This window comes from Lygodium microphyllum, chromosome 12, assembly GCF_053477565.2.
Source record: "Lygodium microphyllum isolate KBCC chromosome 12, Lygodium_microphyllum_v1.1.10, whole genome shotgun sequence".
Classification (NCBI taxonomy): domain Eukaryota; kingdom Viridiplantae; phylum Streptophyta; class Polypodiopsida; order Schizaeales; family Lygodiaceae; genus Lygodium; species Lygodium microphyllum.
Genome location: NC_141146.1, coordinates 127,619,694 through 127,641,005, shown reverse-complemented (window position 1 = coordinate 127,641,005; position 21,312 = coordinate 127,619,694). Strand labels below are relative to the sequence as shown.

At 40.5% G+C, this 21,312-nt stretch overlaps 1 protein-coding gene across 2 annotated transcripts in view; it reads right to left on the bottom strand.

The window, feature by feature from the left end:
* The window catches only part of LOC148028245 (uncharacterized), a 39,174-nt gene extending 18,949 nt beyond the window's left edge, over positions 1-20,225 (bottom strand). Inside the window, exon 1 of one of the 2 annotated variants that reach the window (XM_087690033.1) lies at positions 19,917-20,225. In XM_087690033.1, the coding sequence (XP_087546159.1) occupies positions 19,917-20,146 (230 nt within the window). In that variant the 5' untranslated portion in view covers positions 20,147-20,225. The remainder of the gene's footprint in view (positions 1-19,916) is intronic. The other variant, XM_087690034.1, reaches the window with a different exon arrangement.
* Between the last annotated feature and the right edge of the window lie 1,087 nt (positions 20,226-21,312).

The following is a 21,312-nucleotide window of genomic DNA, read 5'->3' as shown; positions in this document are numbered from 1 at the left end:
GAAAAGATTATTGGCAAAAGAGAAAAGGTTTTAAGGAACCATTCACTGCTGGAATACCTTATTAAATGGCGAGGTTTGCCCATGGAGGAGTCTACTTGGAAACCATCATCATACCTTGATTCTTTTCCATGGCTTTTGCAGGAACTAGAGTAAAATCTGAACACGACAGCTTGCTGTATAAAAATTCTGTCATAAAAATAATTACTCTACGGTCATCAAAATTGGATTTTCATGGCATGGCTGGATACTAGGGATTATCCTCTACATTTCTATAGCTCATACATGGTGATTGGACATTTCTTCTTCAAGTTATGGCGATTCTTGTGCAGCAGCCTGTTTTGGACAGTTTCCAGCAGTATACTCAGATTTCATATTAGTACTTCATTGACATATGAGATCTTCTTCAACTTGGAGTTTCATTTCAACATGGATCCATTACTTGCAAAGCTATCCTTGTAATCTTTCCTTGTAAATTGTCCCAATTCTAGCTTTGAGGACAAAGCTCTTTTAGGCCGGGATGGCTTGTAATAAAGCATAAATGATAAATGCCTTAGTCTAGGGTAGGCTAGGGTTAAGTATAAAAGGTGGAGATGTAACATGTGAATGATCTTTTGCCATTTTGAAGAATACATGTTTTGAGGTTTCCTTCCTCCCACCATCTAAGAGGGTGCATACTCTTAGCCACCATGATCATGGGGTGCATACCATGTCCCACCTTGGCTTGAGGTGAATATTCATGTTGCAGCATTCATCTTTGATTCTCAACCTTCCATGGCAATATAATTTCATACCTAGCCACCTTGGCTATGGTATCTTGGAACATATGGTGTATTTCTTGTATTTCTAGTTATTTTGCTTGCTGTGAGAATTAGCTATTTTACAGTTGGTAGTTTCATTTGTGCAAGTCCTAGGTGAAAATCAAGGGGCAATTGGCCCAAATTGCTTTGTTGATCTTTTGTACAGCGAGGGGCTTTTGGACCAGCAAAGGAGATTATGGAATCTCAACTTGTACTCAATCCATCAACAATTAAAGTTAAAGAAATAGTGAAAGGGACGCCAGTTTTGGGGCCAACTGGGTGTCTATTGTTCAAGATTGATAAGGTTATGTGTGCATTTCGTTTATGCTCATTTATAAATTGTTGTAATGAAGTGCTTGATCACATTTTATCACCTCTCTGAGAAGGAAGGCTGGTTTCACCTACTAATCTACAAACATATGCTGAATCAATACTTAATCACTCTTCTTTGGCCACATTTCAATTTTGAACTCCAATACTTGGGTAACTAATTCACTTATAACTTCATGCAACATTATAGTGAGAGCTGACCTATTTGACCCTATGAAGGTACACTGGATTTGCAAAGAAAACATTGAGGGTGTATGAACAAAACTAAAACAAAGTGAACTCAGACGAATGCAAAACGCAAAAGAAGAGAGAAGTGATAAATGAATGAATGCTGAAATGAATCAAATGAAGAAGGCACCAATGTGTGGGTGCTCAAGGAGCACAATTGTCCAAGAACCAATTTCTATGCCAAAGAGAGTCTTCCTCCATGTATAGATCCCAGGTGCCGCAAAAACCACCAAGAGTGATGTCTATACAGCAAACTTGAGCTGAGGGTAATAAAATGCAGCAGGTGAGGGCCAGTCAATGCAGAAGATGCTGAGGATGATGTCCTAATGAGTGGGCAGCGTAAACACAGCCAACAAAAGAGTCTTTGACAAGCCACTTGATATAGCTGATGTGGATGATGCTAGACAGCAGCCTGGAACTGAAAACATAGACTTCAAGAGGCTGAAAATGCTAGCAACAACAATAGAAGTCCATGAAGAGTACTGAATATTGGGACACAACAACAGGGGAGAACTCCAAGAAGCAAGGCAGCAGCAACAAAGAACCACCACTCAACTGGCGGCAACTCTAGCACCAAGGGAGACAAGCTGGTAACAGTGGCGGCTGTGAGAGTGTGCAGCAGAAAGGAAAGCAAACATGGAGAGAATAGAGAAGGAGACTGGATAAAACACAGAAGAAAGAAGGAACAAACTGACTCATGGCTGCAAGATACAAGGCTGTGACTGTCAGCCCCAACACAAAGCATTGAGCATTAGTGTGCGAGCCAAACAGTAGCAAGGGGATGAGAAGAATGAGGGCTAGCTGATCTGATGATCACAATGGATCAATGAATGAGAGGGGGAGGCTGCCTACAAATAGGCATACACAGCTTTTTCATATGTCAATCATACTACATACACAAACGGATATGGAAGTATGAAATAAGCAGGGTTGTCTCCGTACGTAGTATGGACTGATTTGTACGGTACGATCCGTACAATACAGTACGGTACGTATCCGTACGGTTTAGTACGAAAAATAGGCACTTTTTTGCCACTCTACTTTAAGTCTACAACTTTCTTTTTTTCTTTCTCCTTTCTTTTTTTCTTCTTCTTTCTTTCTTATTTCTCCCCCAAGCCTCTCTCTCTCTCTCTCTCTCTCTCTCTCTCTCTAGCCTCTTCCTCTCTCTAGTTGCAGTAGTACCATGTACGAAAGGCATGACCGCGGATTCAGCAGCTTTATGAGATCAGTTGAATGCCAGAGCCCACTCTTTTCTTCTTTTGAGTTGTACAGATTTTGTGCTCGTGCATGTTAGACGTAGCTGCATCACCGCAGAGATTTGGAGGACATTGGCATCTCTCTTCCGGATCCAAACATTTAGGCATCGATTATCTCGAGTTGAAGCTACAATTTTCTATCACAGATTCCCCTATGATGAGGGATCACATCCACAAAACGGAGGAGATTCGAGATGGGCTTGCATCCCTTGGTACAGACATTTCTTCGAAGGACCTAGCTGTGACACTTCTCTCACATCTTTCGTCATTGATATATGATGTGTTCTACACCAGTCTTCTCACTTCTCGTAATTGGGAGACTCACTTGGGAGGAGCTAGTCCCCTTAGTTCTTGAGCAAGATGCGCATCACAGTGAACCAGATTTTGGCAAAGCCCGTGCACATGGCCATGCTTATGCAACTTTATCTTTAGGTACAAGACACACCAAGCAGAAGAAAGGGAAGAGGAAGAAGTTGGAGTCATCTTCTAACTCATACACAAATTTTGTCGGAAAGTGTCGAGGATATCCCACATATCCTCATTGTGGAAAGACCTCACACCCTGAGGAGAAGTATTGGAGGATATACCCTCACCTTTGTCCAAGAGCGAAGGGTGGACCTACATTGGAGCCTTCGTCTATCTCTACTTCATCACCTGCTATTACCACCGAGTCCATGTTTCTACACATTTATCTAGTGGAAAAGCCTTCTTCAACCGTCACATCTTCTAAGTAGCCTTGGCTCATTGATAGTGGTGCATTGAGTCATATAACTCCCCGAGGTGACTTACTGTAGCAGGATCTCCATCCATCAAAGGATATCATCACTGCTATAGTATCATTTCTATGGTGCCTATTAGTGATGTTGGCACCTTGCCTCTATTGTTTGACCGTCCATCAAGCTCCATTTCTAAGACCCTATATGTTCTTGACTTGGGCTTTCTTCTCCTCTCAGTTTATGGCCTTCCAAGACTTGGGACCCATGCTGGATTCACCGAACTTGTAGCCTTTGTTGAGGATTATTCTACAAGAGCCACTTTCGTAACAAGTTGGCAAGATAGGGGGCTTAGGGCTATCTATGCTCCATTTCCCTTCCATTGTGTGGGGCTCTACGAGGCAGCTTTCCATTGCCGCACCTATTCCCAATTGTAACCATTAATCTCGCAGATTCTATCCCATGCCCCACCATCTACTCTTGTGGTTCCCTCCTAACTCCGATCCCTTTCAAAGGAGGACAATATTGGTGATGCGGCTGTGGATTTTCTGGCCCTTTGTGTTTCAGAGGGGGCTTTCCAAGATCGTGAGGAGTTTCTTCAAGGCTTCTGTCACGAGGACGTGAAAATTTGATGCTTTGTTTATGTTTAATTGACATTTGATTAAAGGATTAATCAAATGTGCAATTAAAAGATGCACATGTGAGGTGCAAGCTATTTTTTTACAGTTGAAGACCCAAGAACCCTGTGAAAAATATGGGTGTCAAAGGCAAAAGTTGTAACAAGTTACACTTGTTAGATTCTAGGTGAATTTTGGTGTCAGCTTGCCCCTAGGACCATTAATTGGCCATCAAGTGTCAGTGGTGGTGACACTAGGGACTAGGCATTAATTAATGGATTAATGCTTGTCCAGGGGTCAATTAATGCATGGAACCACTTTGGGTTGCAAATGGCCTAGCCAATTAATTTTTGGATGGGCAAGGTCAATTTTCTGGGCATGGATTAAGGGCTGAATTAATTAATTCTGAAAATTAATTAAATGGCTGGAAATTGCTGAAAATGGATTAAGAAAGCTGCCACTTGGCAAAACTTTCCCATACAAGTGGGGGAAAGGCTAAATAGGGCTGAAGGGAGAGGAAAATCTCGTTTTTTCATTTTGGAGCTATTGGGAAGAGGTGTTGGACTGTTGCTGCCAGCTTTTGGGGCCATTTCCCAGCCATTGGAGACCATTTTGGTGATGGAGATTGCATATTCTTGACCTTGGGAAGCTAGCAATTGCTGCTGATGCACTTTCTCCTAAAGATCACAGACTCTGATGCTCCTATTGTTGTTGGTGCATCCATTTGGGGCTGGTACAGCAGGGCAGCAGCTGATTTTGATCAGTTCTTCCCGACAAATCTCAGAATTTTCTCTCTCTACAGCATTCTCTCATCTCCTTCAGCCTATGCTCAACCATTCTCAGCAATTCTTAGCCATTTGGAGGAGATTTCAGCCATTTTTGGTGGGCTGATCTGTAATTCCTGTAGTAAACCCTAATTTACAGCAGAAATTAGGATTTAGCAGCCAACTTGGGATTTGTACCAGAGATTGAAGGTTCAAGGGACTGAAATCAGCAGAGCTGATAATTGAAGATTATCAAGGGAATTCAGAAGCCAGTCCATGCCAAGTTGATTTGGAGCAACATTTGGCCAGCCAAGGGTCAAATTGGAGAAGAAGTCTTGGGTGAATCAAGGGGCAAATGACCCAAAAGGCTTGCTGGTCATTTATGACATCAAGAGCAATTGGTTAGCAGGAGGAGATTGAAGAATCTCGAGTTGTACTCCTTCCAATTGGATGAAAGCTAAAGAAATACCGCAAGGGGCGCCAATTTAGGGGCCAACAGGGTGTCTACTGTCCAAGAATGTTATGGCAAAGTGTGTACTTCATTTTATGTGCATTTATTTACTGCTGTAATTAACTCTTAAATCAGGTTATCACCACCCATTCCAAGAAGGAAGGCTGGTTTCAGCTTCCAGTCTACTTTGAGCCTTTTCTTTATGTGCAACCTCTTTTCTTTGTTATCAAGCCATCATCCCCTGTCGCTTGGCCCTTGGTCCCTATTGTTTCTATGCAGCTTATGGCGCCTTCAATAGTTCCTCACTATTGTCTCATAATTGGGTCAAAGGATTGGCTCACCCATTCTCAACTAGAGTTTTCAAGAGTGATCTATTTAAGGCCTCTCTGTTTTCATTACCCTTTGGTGGCCTTTTGTTTGATTGGATTTATATGGAGAGGGGGTCTTGCTCCTTGGCTAGCATTCTTCATCGACGAACTTCATCAACATTGGCACTCTTCTTACCACCCTCGAATCCGCATCTCCTTTAGCCTTCCACTACATCTAGGATCTGAGAGAGAGTATTAGCAATCATGTGTATATCATGTGGTCATCTCCTGCCTGTAAACCTCAATCTAAGTCAAACGAGGACATTAGGACCTCTAACATTGTATTTATCTATCATTTTATGTGTTTTAGACACTTTTGATAGAGAACACATTAGTGCATTTCTTTTTGGGCACTTTTGGCCAGTTTTAAGGAGTTTAACCATATTCACGATCTTGCTAGAGAGTATTAGCAATCATGTATATCTCATGTGGTCATCTCCTGCCTGTAAACCTCAATCTAAGTCGAACGAGGACATTAGGAGCTCTAACATTGTATTTATCTATCATTTTATGTGTTTTAGACACTTTTGATAGAGAACACATTAGTGTATTTCTTTTTGGACACTTTTGGCCAATTTTAAGGGGTTTAACCATATTCACGGTCTTGCCACTTTTTGCCTATATATAGGCAGCCTGTCCTCCCACTCCCATTATCCATCATTGATCCTTCATAATCAGCCAGTCCTCCTCATTCACTCATCCCCCTATTACCATCTAGCATCCACATTGAATCATAGAGCTGCGTATTGGGGTAAGCAGTTGCAACCTTGTATCTTCAACCATTACAATAACATTATTCATTTTCTTTCTTGCATTCTCTCTTTGTCTCCTCTTTGCATTCACTTTCCTCTTTCCTTCACGTACTTTCATAAGACGGCATTAATTAATTAATCAATGCCTAGTCTCTAATGTCAACATTGACATTAGTGGCCAATAAATTAGTATAGGCCCAAAACTGACACCAAGTACCACCCAACACCTATCAAGCATAACTTACTATAACTTTTACCTTTAGCATCGACTAATATCTCAAGGTTCTAGGTCCCACACTATGAAATAATTGACTTGCACCTCACATGTACAAGTCACATTTTGCACATTTGATTAACTTTTGATCAAATGCTAAGCAAAGCAATAAAATTTCACGTCCTCGTGACACACCAGCCCCTTGCAATCGTTCTCAATTGCATCACAATGTGCCAAAGCAAAACATACTACACTAGAATTTCCCTAAAGGCATCATAATAACAACAACATTGGTCACTGTTGTTGCTAATACCAAACACCTGTTGAAAATTTTCAGCCAGCATAAATATATCATAAGAGTCATAAAGAATCCAAAACTACTACCAAAAATTCAGAGAATGCATTTCCCATTAGTATATCTCAACTATTCTGGCCAAACAACCATAGCAAACTATAAACTGAGCATAAACCACGGCTGAATTGTCAATGGCATTCATAAAACATGTTGTTGTCTAAAAAACCAACTAAATACCACTAAGAACTAACGATCATCTATTGAAAACCAACAACTAATAATCGACATATGACGATCATTCATTGATGCATATTGATGCAACTGTATAGTTTCAAAGCTGCAATGAAAACCATACCAATTTGCATACCAAACTACAGTGACTAGTACACTAAATAGTGACTTCAATGGCAGACATATTCTCAGCATAATATCTTGGATGCATGCTAAACACATCCGAGATCCATTATACACAAGATCTGTCCATCACTAGAGGAGTGGAAGTGCTACCTCCCCTTGAGCATTAGGCAATGCCTTGGACCCTTACTTTGTTGAACCTATGGGCCCAATCCAAAGTCGACTCGAACTAAAAATCCTCGAGATAAAGTTGCAACGACTGAGAGTGGTCTACCAAGTCACACTCTTCCATCTATTCGACATCCATGAGTGAACAATTCTGAAGTTCTACCAACTACCTACTAGAAACTTTACCTCTAACTATTCATGCCCCAAAACCTACACTAGGTTCCATGCTTTTTTACCTCTTAAACATTGCAATTCTTACTTTCACATTGATGCAAATCCAACTTAACTAATATGCAACATTGCATCCAGTTGACTAGTCCCTCGTGTACCTGACATGTTAGAAGCACCAAATGCACTAGGAAACTTGCTTGTTTGCATACTTTGGACCATTGCAATGTGACTATGCATGGAAATTTCCATACTAGTAGCCATACCAAGATACACTTTCTTGTACATTGCATGCATTACTTGCTGCATTTTTCCTTGTGACCAAACATTACATGGAGGATTTGCATGACCGGCATTAGTACCATGAGTCCCAAACAATGGGCTGCATATATATATTGCCAAACTTGTCACTTTATGCCCCACCATCATGCCAACATTGCTATACATTGTGTCTTCCATTCCACTTGCCATAGTCTGATAGATTGGGCCTTGCATACCATACATAGGCGGTTGTATACCCAATACATTTGGTCCTTGCATACCCATGGCTAAAGTGTTACCAACCATTGCTTGGAAAACCAAACCACCACCAAAGTACCTCGGGTGACCTATATTAGCATGCATGTCTTGCTATCCAAAAAGCATTGAATTAGCACTTCCAAGTTGGCCTTGCATATGCATCAATTGCCCCACTAGTATCATTTGGTTATGCTCACTACCCACATTTGGAACATCATTTTGATGTATTCGCTCTTCCTTCGGTGCGTCTTGCTGTCCCCAAGCTCTTTGAAGATGATTTCATGAAACCAGCCTTTTACCTTAAAATTCTTAGACAATCCTATTGGCCCCAAAACTAGCGCCCCTTTTAGTCTTTAACTTTATTAACTAATGGATTGGGTACTATTGGGTTTTACTCACACCCACACTCACACAAGTGTCAGTGATCCACACATAGGACACTAGGAAACTTTTTACTCTCCATAGAAGAGGTTTTTTTCCCCAGTCACATTATTCTTTATCTATAAACACATTTTGGTCACTTACTGCACATTACACACATCTATGTGTGAACACACTTTAAGTCACTTACACAACCCTAAAGTCTAAGGGTTATACTCTATACTTTATACCTTACTTTTCAATCAATCAAGTGTTGAGTAGTGACCACACTCTCTCACTCTACTGCACACTCTCTCAAATTGAGCTACTGTCCATCTCCAACAAGTGGTATCAAAGCTGGTTCGTGACCAATTCGCCACCCTGCAATCAGCCGTCACCACCTTGCAGTCAGTCGCTACCCTATCTACACCAACTGCCACCTTGTGCCTAGCGCCGCTTGTAGTCCCCACTCCGCCCACCAGCTCAGCTCTAGCCACACCCACTAGCCCATCAATTCTACAACGGCTCCACCCGCCAATCCTATGATGACAGCTCTGCCAGTTGTTTCACTAGCTCCACCCTGCCACATCAGCATCCTTCCAGCTTGACATCAGCTGCCACAAGTATATTTTATTATTTTATTCAAAATATCAAACCCAAAGCAAAGGGCTTTTGCAAAAAAATATCAATTTCTGCTTCAGCAAATGCTTCAGTGCACAAATTGCAGAAATTTGCAGGCATTTGGTTCAGCAAATTTAGGGCTTTTGTGTCTTTGGCAGACATTGGCACATGTATTGTGGTTTCAATCTGAAATTGACTAAAACTATGCACATTGGATCGTCAAATTTTGGGGCTTTTGTGTTTTTAGTGTTGTTGAGCACTCTTATTGCATTAAGCAACATATCGCTTGCTGAAATCTGAAAATTTTCAGTACATTGAGGCAATAGTGGTCAATTGTGACACGATTTAGTTGATTATAGCTTGGCATTTGCTATAATTTCTAGAAATTTGAAGATTTGCAGGTAAACCAGCTTTTGTTATTGCTCGTGAATTTGAAAGAGTGACATTTATCATGGCAAATCAAGGACAGAGTGATGTCTTTACTTATGTATCAAAAGAGGATAGATTGGATGGCAACACCTATTCTCTCTGGTCCTTCATGATGAAGAATATACTTGTTGCAAAAAATCTTTGGGATTATGTCAATGGGGAAGAAGTACATCTTGGTGATTTGGCAAAGGCAACTTGCCCTTCAGCCACCACCCCAAAGAATAGTTGTACAAAAGGCTTGGGACACTAGGGATGCCTAAGCATTGTCACTTATTGCATTGGCAGTTCAACGGTCAATAATCCCACATATCCGCTCTGCTACTACTTCACAAGTAGCATGGCTTACACTTGAGCATATGTTTGCTGGAAAAAATGACACTCGCATTTCTTTTTTGAAGAAGGAACTTGAAAATGTGAAGATGGAAGAAGGTGATGCTACGAAAGATCACCTTAATAAAATTCAAGACTTGCGCGAGCAATTGACAAATGTAGATGAGTATTATGATGATGCTTAGATGATTTCTACGACTTTGAACTCTTTGCCACTTTATTTGGCCTTTCCTAGGGCATTGAATCTTACAAAGCATGTTTCTACACAGCCACTTACTTTTCTTTGATTGGTTAGCTTATTGTTGCAAGAAGAACAAACAAGGAAGAACAGTGAGGTGGATGTTGTAGTTTTTGAACAAGCTTTTATGGCAAGACAGAAGGGGAAGGGCAATCAGTCCAAGAAAGCTATGCAAAGTTCTAGAAATTCTGAAACTTCACAGAACAAGAAGAAGTAGAGGGCACACAAGCCAAGAAGAGCAAGTGCCATTACTATAAAAAGCCAAGTCATTATATCATAGAATGCAAGAAACACATAGCTAAGGCAAAAAAGAAAAAGTGTGATATGGCAATTTCAGATGCACCTTCTATTGCTGCTGCTACAGAGTCTGCGTTTGTCTATCATTGACCGTACTATTGTTTTTATATTTGCAAAAGTGATTCTTCTTGGGCAGATAGAGCATTCAGCTCTACAAAGGATACTAGCACTTGGTTCTTTGACAGTTGTGCTTCTAAGCACATTACATCTCGCAAGGATTTGTTTACTTCTATTATTGCAACTCCTATCGGTAAATTGGTACAATGTGCCAACAATGCATCTTATCCTATTAGAGGTGTTGGAGAGATTGTTTTAAAAGCCATTAATGGCTCTACTCTCCGTTTGCAGGATGCTTTATATGTGCCAAGAATAAAGAAAATTTTGTTGTCCATTTCTCCTTTAACAAAATGTGGAATGCAAGTCACTTTTGATGATGATAAATGCATGGTCAGGAATAAGGAATTCTGAAATTTGAGACTCATTGGCACATTATGTCATGGACTTTATGAGTTAGATACTCACTCGGTTTATCAGTCACTTTATTTGGCATCTACTTTTATGGTATGCTCATATGGGGCATGTGAATTATGGCAGTTTGATGCTTATGCAACATACTCAGATATTGGAAGGCTTACCTCTCTTGGAGAGACCTCTTGAGCACATTTGTGAGGGATGCATTTCGGAAAAAGTGCATAGGTTTTCTTTTACTCGTAATGATGCCTTTAAAGCTACGGCTAGGTTGCAGATTGTGCATTCAGATGTATATGGACCGAAGCAGACAAAGTCATTGGTGGATGTTATTACTTTGTCACCTTCATTGATGACTTTATGTATTTTTATTGGGTTTATTCATTGGTTAAAAAGTTAGAAGTGTATGATGCATTTTTGGCTTTTACTACACTTGTGGAAAATCAATCTAGCTGTCAAATTAAGACTCCGCTCGGATCAAGGGGAGAATATATGTCTTCCTTACTGAATAATTTTTTGAAGCAAAAAGGCATTGCACATCAATATAGCATATACTCCACAACAAAAAGGGGTTGCAAAAAGGAAGAATCGGTCACTCATGGGGATGGCTAGATGTATGATGAAAGCTAAAAAATTATCGCATGGATTTTGGATGAAAGCAATTATGTGTGCTTGTCACATTTTGCCCTACTAAGACATTGAAAAATATAACGTGTTTTGAGGCTTGGAACAGTCTTTCGTACTTTCGGGTATCTTGTATATGCTCATATTCCCAAAGTATTGAGAAAAAAGTTGGACAATAAGGCTATCAAGTGCATATTTGAGGGGTATAGTAGTGAAAGCAAAGGGTACAAATTGTAGGATTCTATTTCCAAGAAAATTTTTGTCAGAAAAATTTTTTTATGAAAAATCAGAATTATCTCTAGCTGGTTATGACACATATCAAGCTGCAAAAGATGTGTTTAAATGCTACCTATTTCTTTTGATGATACAGTTGGAGCTTGCTAGCTGCTTCATTAAATAATGCACAAATTCAGCCTATGGCTGATCTGAATATTCAACAAGGTGTTGAACATGAGGTTCATCAAGAGCATGTACATAATCAGGAGACTGGACATATACCTAGATGGTACTTGCAAACTCTACAAGACAGTCATTTGGATGTTCCTCTTGCTGATCATACTCCAAGACAAACACGTCTGCATGATCATGCTAATGCTATGGAGTTTGTTATGGCAGCAAACGCACTTGTTGATGATGAGCCTGATTCTTTTGGGGATGCAGAACAAAGTGTGCACTGGATGGCAGCAATGCAAGCTGAATATAATTCTATCACACGAAGAATCAAACACGGAATTTAGTTACATTGCCTATTGGAAAGAAAGCCATTGGTACTAAATGGGTCTATAAGCTGAAACGAAAAGCAGATGGATCTATTGATAAGTACAAGGCCAAGCTTGTGGCAAAAGGCTATGCGCAAAAGAAAGGCATTGATTATGAGGAGACATTTGCTCCTACATCCCGTATGACCACTATCAAGTGTATATGACCACTATCAAGTGTATTGTTGCATTGGCTGCCCATTATGGTTCGATTGTGCACCAGCTTGACATTAAAAATGCATTTTTACATGGGGAACTTCAGGAAGCAGTGTATGTTCAACAATTCACGGGTTTTGCAGTTAAAGGATCCAAACACTTGGTATGCAAGCTGAAAAAGGCTTTGTGTGGTTTGAAACAAGCTCCACACGCTTGGTATACCAAAATTGATGCCTTCCTACTCAACCAAAGGTTCATTAACAGCCCATCAAAGTCTACTCTTTACGTACGCAAAGAGGGGGGATCCTTGCTGGTCAATTGTCTTTATGTGGATGATCTTCTGCTCACAAGGCCACATGCTAGTCAAATGTCAGTATTGAAGAAAATTGTGCAGCAAACTTTTGATATGTCAAATTTGGGGCCTTTGCATTACTATTTGGGCATTGATTTTATTCATGATACTAGAGGCATTGGATTGTCATAGTCCAGATATATTGGTAAACTCCTTGAGAGACTTGGCTTCCAAGATTGCAAGTCAATAAGCACACTGATGGAGACTAGACTTAAGCTGTCTTCGCATGATGACAGTGATATGTTTGACATTCATACATATGCTCTAGCAGTTAGATATCTCATTTATTTATGCAACACAAGCCACATTCAGTTTGCAATTTCAGCCTTGAGCAGATATATGCACAGCCCACGCATGTCACATTGGCAAGCTGTAAAGCGTGTTGTCCATTACTTGCAAGGCACTAGGACTCTTGGATTGCTTTTTGCCAAGGGGGGCCGCTGCAATTACATGCTTACAGAGATTCCGATTGGACACAAGATTTTGATTCTCGTCACTCTACAAGTGAAAATTGTTTCTTTCTTAGCTCTTCTTGCATTTCTTGGCTTAGCAAAAAACAATCCACGGTTGCCACATCGTCTTGTGAAGCTGAATACAAGGCAGCTTTCACTACTACAATTGAATGTGTATGGCTAAGACATTTGTTGATTGATCTTGATGTATCTGTCATGGAGCCTACTCCTATGTAACTTGTTTACTGACACTTTGCCATTGCAATGGCATGGAACCTAGTGTTTCATGCACGCACGAAACACATTGAGATACATTCTCACTTTATCGGAGAGAGGCTACATGCAAGGGATGTCAGCCTTGTCTACTGTCCTACCAACAACAATGTAGCACACATCTTCACCAAAGCTCTTTCTCATGACAAATTTGAAGCATTTCGCATTCTTTAAATTTGATCTCCTTTGGTAGATGATCCTTATATGCTGATCACTTATCACTCCAAGGGGGGTTGTTGGGTTTTACTCATGCCTACACTCACACAGGAGTATCAATAATCTGCATGTAGGTCACTGGGGAACTTTTTACTCTCTGTGAGAGAGGTTTTTTTCCCCCAGTCACATTATTCTTCATCTATGTATTTATATTGCACATTTTGGTCACTTATTACTGCACATTACACATATATGTATGTGAATCCACTTTAAGTCACTTACACAACCCTAAAGTCTAAGGGTTGTACTTTATACTTTGTACCTTACTTTTCAATCAATCAAGTGTCCAGCAGTGACCACACTCTCTCTCTCTTACACACTCTCTTAAGCTAAGCTATTGTTCATCTTTACCAACAAGTACAAGCTGAAATTCCACAATCTCCTTGGCTAATCCAAAAGCCCCTTGCTACAAATGCAATTAGCACGCAAACTAGGCAAATTGCCCCTTGAATTTTACCCAAGACTTGCTCGGTTTGGATCTCAAAAGGCCAAATACTGCCGCGAATTCACAATGGATGGGCTAGCATCTGAATTTCTTGATAATCCCACAAATTTCAAGTGCTAAATTCACTCTACAATGCCTTCTACTAATGGCAAGGGTCCCAAGGTGGCTGCTAAACCCTAATTTCTACAAAATTTTAAGGTTTACAGCAAAATTCTCTCTACTGTCCACCAAATTTGGCTGAGATAAGCCAAGATCTCCTGAGAATTGATTGAAGGAGGTGAGAGAATGCCAAAGAGAGAAAATTCAATGATTTCTCGCGAAGAAACCCTTCAATCTACCTACTACATGTTTCAACCAACAAAAATGTAGTCGCCTATAGCCTACGAGCACCAAAATGCTATCGCCAGCCCCTGATGGGCCTTCTCCTACTCTAGCCTACCTATTGATGGCTCTAGATGGCTGTCACCTACTGTAATCTGCTATTTTCTGTTCAGAAAATGGACCAATAGCCTTCTCTCTCTCCTCCTCTAGTTGAGAACTGATCCGAATGGCTGAGACCAAGCTCCAAAAACGTTTTCTCAGTTTGCATAGATATTTTTGCCAAGTGGTAGCCTTCTAAACCCAATTTTCAATATTATCCAACCATTTAATTAATTTTCAAAATTAAATAACTCTAAAAATTAATATCAACCCTTCTAACCATGCCTGCCATCCATAATTAAATTGGTTGGGCCATTTGCAACTTGGAACCTAGTGTCACCATTGACACTTATAGACCAAACAACTATCCTAAGGCCAAATTTGACACCAATTGACTACCAAAGCCCAGCTAGCATAACTTGTCACAACTTTTGCCTTTGACAATCACTACATCCTTGGGGTCCTTAGCCTGTTGCCATGAAATAACTGTTGTGTGCATCACGTGTTAAACAACCTTGCACATTTGATTAATAACTTAATCAAATGTTATCAAGGATCTTTTGCCAATTGAAAAAAGATATTAGCTACTGCCTTCAACTGAGCCTTGAACTAGTCATCATATTCTTCATCTCCTTGCTAGTCATTTACATCTTGTGGTCTAGAAGGACTCACATTTTGAACTAAACTAACATTATCAGCTTGTTGTCCATATTATGTGCGTTGTCCAAGATCAAGCATTGCATTTCCCCTAACACTTTGTGAAATTTTCAAATTGAGAGGCATCATCCTTGCTTGATTTCAATTATCATCAATACAATTTCAGCACTAGAGCAAAGCTTTTGACCTTCAATCAGATGCCTAAGGCCCATCAAGCATAGTTAAAAACGGCTTTCAGGCTGCCAAAATGGGACCACCATTTCTGGTTATTTTTGTTTTTTTTGAAAATGTCGTTTTGGGAAGGCAGGCAAGGTAAAACCCCTTTTGTGGCTATGTTTTATTTTACCTGCTCATTTCACCTCCAACCTGATTGTTATTGCCTCCTATACCTATACGAACTGCTACAAACATGTCCACCCTCTCCTCCCAACTGCTCCACACTAGCCCATGGTCACCTTGGCAACACTGAAAGCTCTCTTCTCGAAAGGTAGGCTTCAACTATGAATATTCAATCTGCTTTCCTGAAAATTTCAGAGCTGAGTTCCTACAATTTTCAGCCAAGATATATGAAATCTTTTGTCTTGCCAATCTTCTGCACACTATTTCAGCCTTGTGTCCCATTTGTTTGTGATCAGTCAACCTTTTTTCCTACAGATTTCAGACTATTTAGATTGCCTTTTTTTAATGTATCATGTATCTACTATGATCTATCGCTACTCCCATTATCATGAGTCTCATGAACTTGACTTTTAAGTTTAGTCATGATTCTTTGATGACGAATGTTATGATGTTACACTTTTGATTCAGGTTTTATGTGATATATCACATGTGGACTGTTTTGTTTCAAAATATTGTAAGTTATTTTAGATTGCACCTTGTAAAATTGATAACCATGTGAAATTGCGCAATGTGAATCATGGATCTTGGATTCTTGTATTAAAAGTTAAGATTGTTTAGTGACTCTAGTTTCTAGTATGCTTAATATGTATATATATGTTTGTTTATTTGCATAAAGACATATATTGTTATTTATATTATAGTTTATTGGTATTTTCTAAAACATCATTTCCACTAAAATTTCAAATGGCCAAAATTCCGTTGGTTTCGGTTTTGGACACTCCCATTTTTGAAACGTATGGAAACTATACTTGAATGGTATCCCGACAAAGGAACCGTGAAACCAGCTTTTCTCCTCCAAGAGGGAGGTAATAACCTAATTCACATAAATTGAAATACACACTTTACCGCTTGATTGTTGGACAATGAATAACTTGTTGGCCTTAAAATTGGCATCCCTTGCGGTATTTCTTTATCTTCTATTGCAAATGGATGGAGTGCAATTGAGATTCACCAATCTCCTCCACTAATCCAACTGCTACTTGCTGTCATAAATTACCAACAAGCCTTCAAAACAATTTGCCTCTTGGTTTGCTCGGAGATTGACATTTACCCTGTTCCTTATGAGAAAAATTTAGCCCCAAATTTGACATTAGTAGATTGGCCTCTTGAATCTGATGTGCATCCTGAGGCAACTGTTAAACCCTAACTTCTACTATAAATTAGGGTTTACAGTGGAGATTAACCAAAATCTCCACCTTTGATGACTCAAATGGCTGGATTTGTTAAGATAATTTAAGAGATGGCCAGAGAATGAGAGAAAATGCTGAAAAGAGAGAAAATTCAGACTCCCATCGTGAGAGAATGGAAGAACTTTGCTACTACCTCATCTAGACAGCCATGAAAGTTGTCCCCATTGATGAAACACCCCGACTATGATGTTGCTTGGGTGAAAGAGCCTGCAAACTACTGTCACCTACTGCAATAGTCTCTTATGGGCATATCACCAACTCCTGGAGGGTCTCTTGGTGACTAGAAATGACATGTCAACTACTATAGCAACAATGGCAGCCTTCTCTCTCTCTCTCTCTCTCTCTCTCTCTCTCTCTCTCTCTCTCAGCCTCAAAAATGTTTTTCCCACTTGCATAGGTAACTTTTGCCAACTAGCAACCTTCTAATCCCATTTTCCAACATTATCCAACTTATGCTAGAAAAAATTTACTAGCCAATTTGTCTCCCAAGTATCCCTAAGCAATTATTGACCCTTTGACCGACATTAATTAATTAATTAATGCTCGGTCTCTAATGTCAACATTGATATTAGTAGCCAATAAATTGGTATAGGCCCAAATCTGACACCAGGTACCATCTAGTACCTATCAAGCATAACTTATTACAATTGCAAGCACCTCCACCATCATGACTTCCCGAGGAGTTTGTGAGAGTGCGGAACAGAAGAAAACCACGAACACGGAGAGAAAGAGAGAGAGATAGCAAGAGATGAAGAAAAGAAATCTCCATTGACAGAAAAGAATGCTCAGTACAAATGAGTGGACTGATCAGTCCTTGCACGCAGCCAAGGTGCCAGTGAGGCACTAGGTCACACTGAAATGATGACACCACCACCAACAATGACGAAGGCAGTGACGATGACAGAGACAAAGAATATCCGACCTTTTATCCACACTAGAGACAGAGGAGACTACACCAACCAATGGATCACCTACCAAAGGAGAGAACAAGGTGATCTACCTAGCCCACCCCTCAGCTATAAATAGCTAAACTAAACTGGCCAACCAACCAATCTAGGGCCAAAAAGGCTACATCAGTCCAACACCGAAAATGCTAACATGGTAAGTGCAATGCTGATGTGGCCATTGTGGGACAACGGTATACTAGTAGGGGCTGGAAATTGACTGGAAATGCAAAAAATGCACATAAAACTCAACTAGAAGAAGAAATGCATGTTGTAGAATGAGTTGCATCCTCCATCAAAGCACATGACAGACATGTCTAAGCTCCTAATGTCCCCGTCCGACTTAAACTGAGGCTCACATGCACGAGATAGCAATGCATGTCAAACATGATTACTAACACCCCCTCTTAGATCCTAGATTATCAGAAGTGGATGCAGTGATAGAAGCGTGGAAAACTATTGTAATAGACTGTTGAACACAAGAGACAAAGGAAAAGAGAAACACTGCATAAAGAACTCAGAAGCAAAGAGATGTTGGGAAAATGGAATCCATATGCTAAGATATGAGAAAGTACAAATCCAATGTGAGTCACTAGCTATTAAGGCACTAGCATCGGCTCCCTCTCTCCACCAGAGCTTGAGGAGATGAATGACTGATGATGACTAAGGAGGAGCCTCTATATATAGGCTAAATCTATGCCATAAATGATGTTAGGTTGGCTAGCAATAAATGCTGATTGGCCAGCAATAAATGTTCCAAACACCATGAAAATGACACATATAAAATGCCTAAAATATCTAAGATGTGCCCAACTCTCTTTGCCATGCACGGACTCACATGAACTAACTTATTTGATAATACCCTCTCTCAGATCACGGGTGATCTGGTACAATATAATGATTCAATGATAAAAACCCATCAAAGTACATACAATAATAACCACCAAAAAGAGAACCATGGATATCCAGGTAGGGAGTAGCAAGCCCACAACCAAGATGCCTCAAAGAGAATCTAATGTCAATGTCAATCATACCAACTCCTAAAAAAAGAGAAGAATCATAGTAGCTCTCAATATCTATCAACAATGTCTCTCAATCACATACAAGACCATCTTGTCAAGAATGTCTTTGTATATATGTGACCAAGGATTCCCCCCCTTTGGCTAGACCAGCAAAATGTCCCCTTGTGTGAGTACAAGTCTAGGAGCCAATCCTACTCTCTGTCAAATAACCAACTCATCATGAACTTGGATGTTAATCCGAACTCTAGAATTTGAACCTGCCAGATGTGTGAGGAACATCCCTCTCTAAAACCTAGTTGGCAAATAGTCCTTCAAGTCCACCGATCTAAACTGACCCACAAACTTCTAACTTCGGCTAACCCTAGTCAAAGACCACTAGCAGAAGATATGCGAACAGCCTTGCAGGGCTGAAACCTTGCTAGAAAGGTGCCCAAGCCTCTCGTCCATAATTGGCCAAAGCTTCCGACTTAAAAACTCAAACAATGACTCTAGAGGATAATTGGACTTGTAATCTTGTTAGTAAAGATTACTCTTGGTAAACTCCTTTGGACAGGCTATGGTGGACACAATTGAGGGAGGTTCAATTGATTGGTAATCCCACCCTTCTGATCATCCAATTTACTTGAGGGCACAGATAGCCCCAACCTAAAGATTCTCGGTTTGCAATTCCTGGCCTGCTGTCCTAGTCCAAGAGTTCTAACAACGTTGATCGTTCCAAGTGTTAACCACAAAGTATCATGGCTGGCAAAATTGGTACATATGTTGCATTTTGCCTGCTTACTGGCTGGCAAGACCTAGACTGCATCATGCATGAAAATTCTCAACCAGTTCCTCATCAGAAAAAGATTGTGCAGGGGCCACACATTTGCATATCGATCCCTCTGTCCATCATAATAAGACGTATCAATGCAAGACCTCCATCATATAGAGTCACTTTATATTTTCCCATGTTGGGAAACAGGCTCTTTTGTGCCTGCCCCCAACTGCACCTAGCTAGCAATGTGGTGCGAAGTGCTCTCTCAAGCCGAAGCTCATATGTCGTCATAATTCACAATGTGGGAATTCTAGTGAGAAATTTGTCTAAAGTTCTTGTGAACGGCACTGTCTCGCAAATGTAAAAAACAGCAAGACAAGGATCTATCTAAACATACATTGCACATCGAAAGCTCAGGGGCATCGGCAACTCTGATTGCTTCATATATGTAAAGCACTCAGTAATAGACTCCTGTTTCAAAGGGGCTCTTCTTCTTGAAATTGGGACTTACACTTACTTGTCAAACTCATTCTCGGCAGGGAAACCCTGCTCGGTCACAAAGATGTTGTAGCGGACGGCGCAGGCATCATGGAAGGCGAGAGCATCGCGGGCGGCATAGAAGCTCTTGATCTCCAGATGGCTGGAGGCCGGCAGTATGCTCATCGGGTCAGGACCTCGGCCCGTCACTCTGCTAGCGTCTTCCACGATAGCTCCATCTCCATCGCCGTGCCTCAGCATCATGTTCATGCCTATGTGGCATTTGTGACAATATGCCCTTATTTAGCCAAAGGTCATTAGAAGTGCTGCAGATTGGCAGGTCCGCTACGACTAATCCGTTATGGCCCTTATTTAGCCAAAGGTCGTTAGAAGTGCTACAGATTGGCAGGTCCGCTACCTGCCTACTCTTAGACTAACCCATTATGCCCCTTATTTAGCCAAAGGTCGTTAGAAGTGCTACAGATTGGCAGGTCCGCATGCCTACTCTTAGATTAACCCATTGCCACATTTAAGTGATGCATTAAACTAAGTCATTGGTCATTTAAGTGCATGGATGTCTGGTGGGGTGTCAAGAGCACTCAAGAAAGGGTTACAATGCATGAAGATCGAATGCAATTGTTCTTCTTTACTTGCATTGCTTGTTCAAGAAGTGTTTAGGCAATCCATGACTTGCTTCCTAAGCTCACAACCCACACCACCATGTTTAGGAGCTCTTTAGGGTAGCCATACAACTAAAGTAGTGCTCATTTTGGCTTTTCCATCATAAAAGAATGCCCATGACCTACCTAAGACTACCCACAATCAATATACTTAAGACCAAGACCCCCAAGGGTAGCCCACATTTGCTTTTTTGTGGCCAACACACACAAAATAGCTTGTGCTTTTGCTTTGTATATCAAAAAGATAGTCGCATAAACCTAACAATCCCATTAGAGACTACACCATGTTGTAGATTGCATTACATACTACATGACGTGTTATGGAGGTATCGTAAGTACTAGGCTTGTTGCTATTTTATCATCTTAGTGTTTGTCACATGACTAATCGCAAGCCTTGTAATCACTTCATTACCCATCATGATCCTAATTCAAACCCTACAACCTATCGAATATTGCCCACAATCCTACTCTTGCCGCACACAACTACTCTAGGCTGCCCAAGACCTTGTTTCCCATCATCCTAATTCTCAACCCACAACCCACTTGAAGAAGCCACAATTGCATCCTAAACTTAGCAACTAGACACTTAGCCTCAAGTTGGATGCATGTTGGCCACATCATAACCAATGACCAATCCTAGTTAACCCACATCTGATTGGAGAAGTGGTTCACAACCCGATTAGCACACCTTCATCTACCTACCCTCATCCGTACACTTCAATTTGTGTTGCATCCTTCATAACCCACAACCACTTA